General features: G+C 42.7%; 1 protein-coding gene across 1 annotated transcript in view; it reads left to right on the forward strand.

Annotated features, from left to right (window-relative positions):
* The window catches only part of Got2 (glutamic-oxaloacetic transaminase 2), a 17768-nt gene that overhangs the window by 3927 nt on the left and 2407 nt on the right, over nucleotides 1-11434 (forward strand). Inside the window, exon 2 of the mRNA XM_023709347.1 lies at nucleotides 10273-10429. Within this exon, the coding sequence (XP_023565115.1) occupies nucleotides 10273-10429 (157 nt within the window). The remainder of the gene's footprint in view (nucleotides 1-10272; nucleotides 10430-11434) is intronic.

Here is an 11434-nt window from a genome sequence, read left to right on the forward strand (position 1 = left end):
TGAAGAGAAAAGTTTGTGCTAATACTGTTGAGACACAAATGCCAGCATCTTGTACTCAGAGTAAATAAGTTAAAGATAACAATACAAATTGTTATCTTCCTGTTATCTTCTTTTGAAATTCTGTGAGGATTTTTGTTAATAAAAAATAACGAATACGAGGGAAAGCATTTTTAAGCTGTGGAGCAGTATCTAGGCCTGCAACCCCCGGAGATGCAAGGTATTTGAACTGAGCGCATTCGTCTGAATACTTTGTACCTAACATCTTTGGGTTCGCTGGTCAATATTGCTCAATGTTTGAGGCTTTGTGCTCATGTCCAAAGGACATTAATAGGAATCACTTTGTAGGCCATAGGTTATCTGCATCGTAGTTATCTACATCCGTTTTGTCCCTACAGCTCTTCATCTATTGCAGTTCCTTTAAAAACACCAGAATTCTTTCAACTTGTACTGTCTTTAACATTTTAAGGAGTGGAGTAATGAAGGATATGCAGGCCCTGGAACATGATTCTAACACTGAGCTACTCAAATTGAGTTTCACAGCTCTTTTATTTGGTACAGGGTCTACTGGGTCTCACTACACACATCAGACTCGTCCTGGTGCTCCTGTTTTCAGCCTCCCCAGTGCTGGGATTATAGGTGCGCACAACCGTGCCCAGTCTCAGTTGCTGTCTCAGTGCGCTCCAGGGAGGGGGCCAGCACAGCATTTCGGGGATCAAACCCTGGTCCCTGAGCTCTGCCTAAGCAGGAGCTTTAGTTTGCTGAGCTATCTGGCTGGCGCTAGCTCCTTTATTTGGTTGCTTAAAATTCAATATTTTGAAATTGCTTTCAGCATTCTTAATAGATACACTAGAAAACTCAAAAGCTATGGCTTATGAGAAAACATACGAAACATTTCTTTAAAAAAAACTTTAACAGATAACTGATCTTCATACTATATGATGAGAATTGGTGCCTTCTGTACCTATAGTTAGAGGTAGTGTATCACCAGTAGGGGTCTTAAAAGCAGAGCATCTTTTGAAAACTGAAAATTGCTTTCTAGAAGTTTTCCCTTTTATAATCAACTGTGTCCTTGACACTCAACGGTTAATAATGGTTAATAAACGGTTCCTTCCACTCAGCAGTTAATAATGACAGTGATGCAGACAGGCAGGTGGCTACATGTTTTCACTCTCTGTATTAAGGGTAAGAACTAACCAGAGCTTCCGTCACTTTCAAAGTCATGTTGAGGTGTCTGTGTTTCTGACTATTGCTCAGATGCTGGAAGCAACCAGCCTACAGCACCAGTCAGAAGGGGTTGGGGTCTCAAGCCCTATTAGAGCTATTGAGGGGGGATGAGAAGGCTGAGACTGTATGGGGGGGAGGGGACCTGAGTAGTGCTAACTAAAAGGCAGAAAAGCCCTGCACTGATCATAGAGTCCTGTGACCACAAGCTTCTCAAATGGCTCACATACTCACCAGGCTCCAGGCTAGTGGCACACATAAAAATGCAGCTGTGCTCTGGTAACAGTGATGCCTACTGACACCAAGCATTCGCTCTGTGCCAAGCTCTGTTGTGATTTTCTCCATCCTTCTGCCAGCAGTGGGAGGCGGGTACCCTTGTGCCCTGTGTTACAGACTGCGAAGAGTCAGTCACTTCACTTGCCTGTGGTGAGAGGTGACTGAGCTGCTTGCTGCTGGGATGTATGCATTTAGGAGGATGCGTCTGGAAAATCCAAGAAACAGGCCCATTGCTCTCAAAGAACAGAGAATAACCGTGCACACCAGTTACAGCTTTTGAGACAGAGGCTTGCGCCTGGGACAGGGTCTCACCTAGTTTTCCAGGCTCCCCGCTGCCCTTCTGCCAGCTTCCTTCCCTTGGCGGATGAGGGCTCACTGGCACGAGTTCAACATGACGACTATTGCTGGGGAAGAAATTCTAGTGAATAATTCACAAGCGTCGCAGCACAGTGAGCAGCAAGAACTTGGCTATGCCCTGCTGAGACACTGGACTGGGAGAGATTAGATGAATGATTACTAGGAGAACTTAACCATTTCACCTGAGTAATTTGGAACCTTGCTTCCTTAGCTTCCACTTTTCTCCTGCGGCAGCACCTAACTCTTTCACACCCTTTGCCTTCTTCAGCCTCTGCCTCTGCCTGCCTTTCATCCCTGGCACTCGGCGCCTGAGTCACCTCTTCCTGGCAGTCCTCCTAACCCCGTATTCCTTTGGTGCACACTTGATCCTTTCCTCAGGGACCGTATAAACTGTCTTCTTTGCCCTGTGACCATCTTTATCACTGAACATTATCTCCCTCACTCCACCTCAGTCTACATTGTTTGTAGCTCCCTGCTGGTCCCCACTGGACCAGTGGTAAGAGATTATGGAGGGCTTCTTTTGTTTTATTACTACCACTACTATTATTATTGGTGTTGGATATTGAACCCAGGGCCTTTGCACTCAGCTACTCCCCAGACCTTTATTTTTTATTGTTGAGAGAGGGTCTCACTTAGTTTTCCAGGCTGAACTTGAACTTGTGATCTTCCTGCCTTGGCCTCCCAGAGTGCTAGGGTTATAGCTATATACCACAAAACACCAAACTAGGGTTTCTACTTTAACTCAGTATTCCCAACTCTTAGCACATATTAGTACACAGCAAGTTTTTAATGACTGATTTAGAAGATCTTAAAGGCAAATATGACACTATATAAAAGGCTTCTTTATTGCTTCCTCTCAAGAAAAGGGATTAAATAATCTAATCATTTTCCCAAAACAGTAGTAAAGCGTAAGGTAAAAATTCAGACTAACACAATGCATTCATCCTGCCAGAGGGTTATTTACTAAAAGAAAACTCTACAAAGCTGCCTGTACCAAAGGCATGAGGGATGCCCCATACCATGCCTGTGTACAGTTGTCCAGAAAATATAATGAAGAGGAAGAATCCCCAGACAAGCTCTTTACTTTGTTAGCTATGTGCCAGTCACAACTTAACCACTTCAAAAATCTACAGATAGTCACTATGGAAGAGAACTAACCGCTGATTATCAGATATCATTAAAGCACAAAGAAAGACAAATCACTTTCCAAATTGATGAGACTCAATGCCACTGGTTAGCAAATAAAGCTACAAAACCACACACACACACACACACACACACACACACACACACACAGAGTTTGTCCTCATATATTCTTTTTTGCTCCGAATGCCTTCAGGGCAGGTTTGGCTGGAGTTGTGGGGATCAAACCACAGCAGCGTGAGCCTGACTGCTTAGTTGAAGCAGCCACTTAAAGAACTGAGCTAAAGATCTCAGGATAGGGCTGGTGAGATGGCTCAGTGGTCTAAAGCACCTACTTAGAACAAGCTTAGCTAAAGCACAGGGACCACGGTTCAATCCCCCAGCACCACATGCCAGCCAGCACCGCCCCCTGGTGGGCTGAGCTGGCCACACACACACAATAAATAAATAAATAAAATTTAAAAAAAAAATAAAAATAAAGATCTCAGGATAAATCCTGAGGGGTTTTCACTGACCTTATCAGACCCAAATTTACAACTCTTGTTGCATAGGTCCTGCTTTACCTTGGTCTTAACCATCCAGCAGAAAAGTATAAAAACGAAATATAAGAAGTAAAGCTATGCTGTTATGTTGAACTGTAGGGGACTCATGTCAACAATTTCTGACATTGCCAGTCAAGCGGAAGACTGAATACTATTATGGGCTACTGGGCTCTTTTGGAATATTTTGCTGAGTTTACACACCTGTAATATTCAAATAATGGAATGTAACCAAAAAAGGGGAAACAGATGAATGTCCATTTTGTATCTGTGTATTCAAAGTGGTTAAGATAGATGTATAGTTACATTCTCTTAATGAATACAGTGATTTGTTCTAATGGTGTTAAGATATCATATCCACATCTTGTACAGCAATTAACCACTAGGAAGAAGGTATGCATGTGTTAATTATTGAAACTGTCCTATCAATTTGATTTGAAACTGTCTCATTGCTGTTTGTTTATCAATAAAATTATGGGAAAATAAAAAAAAAGAACTGAGCTAAGGGGCAGGCCCCCATATTCTTTTATATTTATAGCAAACACTGGAGGGTAATAGTTGTCTCAGGAGGTCTACAAGGTGAAAGCCATTTCTATATCATACGTTATTTCTGTTAACATGTGGTGTTCCCATCATTGCTTTTTCAAATGAACCAATGAACAGTAAATTTCTAGTTTTAATTTCAGGACAATAAATGTCACTACTTACACCCCACATGAATAAAAGCTCTTTGAGGCATTTCCAGTTTAAGCTCTCACACAGTGGTGCACACCTGTAATCCTGGCTTTCCTGGAGTCTGAGGCGGAAAAATCATGAGAATCTAACCCAGAATATGCAGCTTAGCTAAGAGCCTGTCTTACCAACTAAAAAGGGGCTGGGATGTAACCTGGTGTAGACACTGAGTTTCAGCCCCCAGTACAGCAAACAAACAACTTTGTTAAAATAAAATAAAAACTTTGTTTCTCCAGGAAAATGAATAGGGTCCTCTTAAAGTAGCAGTTTCCACACTTCTTTTTACAGTACTGGGGGTGGAACCTAGAGCCTCACACTAGGCTCTGCCTTTGACCCCAACCCCTTTTTTGTACCTTTTATTTTCAGGCAAAATGTTGCTAAATTGCCTAGGGTAGGCTTCAACTTGTGATCCTTTTGCTTCTGCTTCCTGAAGTGCTAGAATTACAAGCATGGGCCATCACACTTGGCCCGAAGTAAATTCTTTCTCACAAGGAAAACTGAGTAGGGAGGCGATGATGTCAGACATACAGATTAACAAAGAGCACAACTTTCACACATTGCAACAAAAGACATGTTGGTTGTAACTCAAAGCTGTAGCCCCCTAGGGCAAGTGAGAATAAGCAAAATATGTAAACTTTAAATTGTGCTTAATAATCAGTATGTCTATATTGTCTTAGTGGAGCCAGGGAGATGGCTCAGTGGAATAAGTGCTTCCCTGGCAAACGCAAGGGCCTGAGTTCAATCCCCGGTTCCACCAAAAAAAAAATAATAATAATAATAAATATACATATATATATATATATAGTCTTAGTTAGAAATTAGACAGCCAGTGATTAATTCATTTGTTAGTTCTTTATATTAAATCTAAGGTTAAGTTACTAAAAGGTCTTAAAAATTGCTTCAGGATGACTTGTTATAAAATACAATTCCTGTTCTCCAGAATAAAATCATAACCACAGTCTAATTGTGGAGAAAACTCAAATTGCAGTAGAGGAACACCCAACATCCCTCCCCAGTATTCTCTGAAACTGTCATGGCCAGTTGTTAAGCGCAGTGGAATAGCAGAAGGAGTGCAGGAACCACGCACACACAGAAACTAGGAAAATCTGAATAATTAGTAGACTTAGTGTATCACTGTGGGTTCCTTAATGTAGCAAATGTATCACGTAATGTACAGTGGCAACAGTAGGAGGCAGGAAACGGGTGGATAGAACTCTGTACTCCTCCATTTCCCATAAATCTGAACTTGTTCCAAAAATATATATATTACTGAAAGAGTAAAAATGTATAGTTAATGTTAAAATTAAGTTTGGGGGCTGGGGAGACAGCTCAGCGGTCTAAGTGCCTGCCTGGCAAGTACCAAGACCCAGGCTCAATCCCTGGTACCACACACCACGTCAGCCCCAAAACCGAACGTGGTGGCACACACCTGTAATCCTAGCACTAGGGAGTGGAGAAAGGAGGATCACTACCAAGTTGCTAGTGAGACCCTGTACCAAATAAAAGATTAAAAGCTTATCAGAATAATTCAATTAAAACATGTATTATAATTTAACTGTATTTTTCTTAACTCAAACATTTTAGGAATTCACTCATGTTCACATAAATAAAGGCAGACCAGAAAATGAGACTTATTTAATTTTGATTTAATAAGAACAGCTGTCCTTTTATTTATTTGTGTTAAGTATAATGTAGCATACATTTTACTCTATAGGTTTATTTTTCCTAAACTGATTCTGGTTGGCAAAGTAGCCCCCAAATTTTTTTAAGAGTACATATTGAAGGACTGGTGAGATAGCTCAGCAGATAAAGCATCTGCTTAGGCAAGTGCAGGGACCGGGGTTTGCTGCCCGATCCCGCATGTCACACCAGCCCCACCTCAGGTTGCACTGGCCACTGAGACCAGCGTGGTGGCGAACACCTGTAATCCCAGCACTGGGAAGCTGAAAACAGGAGGATCACTACAAATCAGAGCTGCATAGTGAGACCCTGTACCATACATTGAAAAGAAAGAAAGGAAGGAGCTTAGCAGACTAAAGCACCTGCTTAGTCAGACACAGCAGCCGGGGTTCAATCCCCTGCGTGCTGTGCCACCCTCACCCCCAGTGCACACTGAGATGGGATTGAGACTGGGAGTGGTGGCATGTGTTTATAATCCCAGCACTTGGGAGGCTGAACACAGGAGGATCACTACGAGTCCAATCTACTTAGTGAGACCCTGTAGACCCTGTATTAAAATACAAAAAAAAAAAGTGTACCTTGACAGTACTAGAAACTTGGTTTTCCATTTCCTGGGAAATTTAAGAATATTCAGTTGCTGTAAGTACTTCATGTTTATAACACAAACCTCTTATTTGAGATTTTTTATTATCATATTTATCAGTGTCCTTTAGAGACAGAAAGCATTTCACAGACAGCACTCAGAGGGTCTTTGAAAGCCTTTCCAAATTGCTGACACAGTGAGGTTGAGGTTATAACTCTTCAGAGTCATGCCTGCAGCCATAGGTCCAGAGTAAGAAAAGATAAAAAAAAAAAAATTAAGCTACAAAAGCTTCAACTGAGGGTCAGCCTGATAGCTCAGCAAAGTAAAGCACCTGCTTCTGCAGAGCACAGAAGCTGGTTTCAATCCCCGGTATGTGCCAGTCCCACCCATGGGGCACACTGAGACAGTGATCAAGACTGGGTGTGGTGGCGCACGCCTGTAATCCCAGCACTTGGGAGGCTGAACACAGGCGGATCACTATGAGTCTGTAGTGAGACCTATAGACCCTGTATCCCCTGTACTGAGTAAATTTAAAAAAAAAAAAAAAAAAACTGTCAGCTGATTTAAGCACTGCTTAAGGACAAGCAAATAAGAACACTTAAGCCAAATTCTGTGTCATTTCTCAGCCAACATAGGATAGATCTCTACCATTCTACAGAAATCACTACATAGTTAAAGCATAAAACCAAACTCGGGAACACAGGGGTACACATCTGTAATCCCAGCTACTCAGGAGCTTAAGGCAAGAAAATCACAAATTCAAGGTCACCCTGAAGAAGACCTTGCCTCAAAAAGGGTTGAGGGCTGAGATTCCATCTCATCCCAGAAAGAATGGCTATCAAGAAGTCAGCCCATAACAAACGCTGGAGGAGCTGTGGGAAAAAGGAGCCCTTCTCCGCTGTTGGTGGGAGAGTAGACTGGCACAGCCACCGTGGAAGGCAGTGCGGAGATTCCCGAAAGCTAGGATTGGAGGTCCTGGTCAACTCAACTATTCCCGTCCTGGGGAGTTTTCCAAATGAACTGAAAAAAAATCATACCATAGTGATTTATGTGCTCCCATGTTTATAGCAGCGCAATTTGCCATTGCTAAATCTTAGAAACAGCCTAAATGCCCATCAGCTGAGGAATGGATAAAAAAGCTGTGGTATTTTTACACAATGGAGTGTTATTACTCAACTATAAAGAAAGATAAACTCAAGACTTTTATAGGTAAAAGGATGCAACTAAAGACCATACTGGTAAATGAAATAAATCAGACCTGCATGTGCAAACATCATACTGTCTTGCTTGTGTAAGAACCTGAAAGAGTAAATAAAATCTGAAAAGGTACAATAGGTACTGTGAAAGGGAAAGAATGTGTTCAATGGGAAGGAAAAACTGGGATGAGGAAAAGATGAAAGAAGGGAAAAATATATTTATGTATATATACAGTGTAACTTGAATAATCATACCCCTGATTTCTGCTGGTCTGTTGAAAGGAGCAAATGCTGCTTAAATTATTTCTGTTTTTTCCCCCCCAACTTCGAATGTTTATGTCTGGTAATCTAAACAACTAATTTGAAGTTAATATTATTAACTTCAATATAATTAACTTCAACCATTGTCAAATTCCTATTATTTTGATTAGTGAAATTCTGTATCATTTCTAATGTTTGGTGTTTTGGGTTTTTTTTACCATTTTGTATTCTCTTTAAAAAAATAAAACAAGGGCCTGGGAGATGGCTCAGAAGAATAAGCACTTCCCTGGCAAGCGCAAGGGCCTGAGTTCAATCCCCAGTTCCGCCAAAAAAAATAATAAAATAAAACAAGTTTTAAAAAAGGTTTAAGGAATGTAGTTTAGTACTCTCGGTTCAATTCCCAGCACCACTGATCAATATTTTTGCAAGCTGGGATTCATTGTGGGAGCCCAGGGAAGGGGAGGTACACTTTCTCAGCAATGCCTAGACAGCTGACTCTAGCTGGGCATTGTGGGACAGCCTCCGTGACGCTGGGCATGGAGGTACATGCCTGGAATCCCAGCACTCAGGAGGCTGAATAGGGGAATGGCTATGTGTTCGAGGCCAGGCTGGGCTACATAGCAAGCTCAGACAGCCTGGAACATATAACCAGATCTTGTCTCAAAAAACAAAGTTTACTGTTATAGGATAGTTTTTAGCCTTGTTTTATTTTGTTTTTAGGTAAAATCAGGAACACTTTTTTTTTACTGTAGGGAGGGAAGCATCTAGAGGGTGTTCAGCGTCTCACTACTAAATCGAACTCATAGTGATCCTCCTATTTACAGCCTCCTAAAAGCCATGAACACTTTCAACATTTTAACCCATTGAGTAATAATGAAAACGATGTTAAAACCAGCTCTTCCTGTCAGTTTTTAATTCCTAAAAACCTAGCAACTCCCTCCCTCTCTCCTACTTGCTCCTGCCCTTGTTCATGTCCTCATCTCTTTGTCTTGTTGGGTAGCACCCCAGCTTCTTCAGTGACCCTCTGATACACACCTTACCACTCAGCATTCAGTACCTCACTTTATGACCAGGTGGGCCCTAAAGAATGCAGGTCTGTTTGTGTCATCAGCGCCTCACCTAATCACCTTCCCCACCAAAGAAAAGTTTTAATAATGCTCATGTGTCACTACATCCAAAATGGGTCCTGAAACCCAAGTGTTTAATAAGCTTTCAAAATTATGTATGCTCTTAACAAGTTGGGAGTGGAATAAAATCCAAGCTCCTTAAGAGGTCAGATAATATTCTCCATGCCCTTACTTCTTGAATCTCCCCTCCTCCTTTACCCCTCCCTGCTCTGTCACAGTTCTGAGCTCGGGGGCTCCCAGTCCATTGCCCTCTCCTGAAGGATGTCAAATTCCACAGCACTCACCACCAGTGGTGCCGTCCTCTACATCCACTGTTCCCTTCCGTGGCTGTCTCTCTGTGGAGGCCTTTGGTGTGGCGGCACTCATCACGTGTCCATAGATTTGAACCACTCCTCCCATACAGTGACTCCCAACTTGAGAAGGCGCTGCCTGCTACCTCCTCCATTCAAGTTTTGCTCTTTGCTCTCACTCTGGGCTCAGTTCTCGCTCCAGATCCTCACTGAATCTTGGGGACCCACTTCCTTCCTCTTCCTCAAGTTACTATATTCCCGTATTTGGATGGCAGCTCTCAGAGATGCTCTGTCTCTGCTGCTTACAATGCCCACCATCTTCCCAGAAGTCCCTTGAACTATTCTCTGGGAATTCAGGTCAAGTTTAGACTCCTTTAAAAGCTTCCCCAGAAAGCTAGCATTCAGAAAACTGAGACAAGAGGACCAAAAGTTCAAAGCCAGTCTGGGCTAAATAGTGAATTTGAGGTTGGCCTGGACTACATAGTAAGACCTATCTCAAAACAACTACATGGGGGCTGGGGATTTGGCTCAGTGGTAAAATGCTTGCCTAGCAAGCTGGAAGCCCTGGGTTCAGTCCTCGGCACCAAAAACAAAAAATAAAAAACTACATGAAGTCTGTGTGAACAGCCTGTCCTCCCCAGAGTGATTTGTGTGCCCCCTCCGTGTCTCATGGCATCTGTGTGGAAATTATTCCTCTCTGCTCCTCTGCAAGGTGCTTTGAAGTTTTGTGTCACTGGATCATTAGTGCCTATTTCTATACCGAGTCTGTAACACAAAGCATTTGTCCACCTGAACCTTGGCCAAATAGAAACATCTCTGACCGTGGGGTCCAGCAATATGACTGAGGTAAGATGTTTCTCATTGCAGCTCCTGGTGGACCCATGTGGAAATGGGGCCTCCAGATCCCATCCTGGGAGTCACTGAAGCCTACAAGAGAGACACCAACAGCAAAAAGATGAACCTGGGCGTTGGTGCCTACCGCGACGACAACGGAAAGCCCTACGTGCTCCCTAGTGTGAGGAAGGTAAGCGCACATCATCTCCTGCCAGCTTGGCCTGAGTCTACTGAGCCGAGCTCCTAGACTGGCAGGAAGGGTGCAGGCAGGGACTCCTCAGCCCAGGACCCTGGTTCATGCAGCCTCACTTGAGTTTTGGCTGTGCAATCCTGAGATTGGAATCACAGTGTTTTCAAGCATGAACAGCTGTGGAGTCATCGCCTCTGGAAGTTACACAGAGCACCCAAGTTTGCACATTGTCTCTTGGCAATAGCAGTAGCCCTTGGTGGGTGACAGCTACTGTTCTTATTTTCCATTTCTCCCTTGTGATTACTTTCATGGACCCCTTGTACATACTCACGCTCTGTTTGTCCTTCCTGAAGAACAATAGAATACTTTTTCTCATTCTCATTTTTGCTCTATTCTTCTGAGTGTTACTATTAGCTACATAGTTTCTGTTACAACCTTATTTTTTTTTAACTACAAGAGCACAAATGCACTTTTATTTTTCATTAGTTTAAGTTTTTGTTTGGTTTTTTTTTTTTCCCGGAACTCAGACCCTTGCACTTGCCGGGCAAGCGCTTGTTCTGCTAAGCTATCTCCCCGGCCCTAGTTTAAATTCTTGAGGGTACAGCATCACATGGATTCAGTGTCCAACAGCCTTAGCAGGCCAAAAATTGTTTCAGAACTTGGCATGATCCCTGCCGCTGTTTCCATGGGCCCGAGTTGCTTTTCCCCAGATCACTCTGGTTTTGTTTGGTTTGCCCCCTGCAGTCACTGTGTTGTTTTTCACTTTGTACACAAAAGTACATGTCTTGCCCAAGTAGAATTCAGTTTCATCCCTGGGCATAAACACCTTCATTTTTAAGAAGAGCTGTGTGTTCCCTCTGGTTCCAGAGGCCCTGCTTGTAGCCAGCAAAAATGGCTTGCACACAGTCTTCCAGACATAATTGCCTTTTAGAAGTCCTGTTCCAGGGCTGGTGAGATGGCTCAGTGGTCTAAAGCACCTACTTAGAACAAGCTAAACTAAGCAAA

Source organism: Octodon degus, unplaced genomic scaffold, assembly GCF_000260255.1.
Source record: "Octodon degus isolate 3935 unplaced genomic scaffold, OctDeg1.0 scaffold00011, whole genome shotgun sequence".
Taxonomy (NCBI): domain Eukaryota; kingdom Metazoa; phylum Chordata; class Mammalia; order Rodentia; family Octodontidae; genus Octodon; species Octodon degus.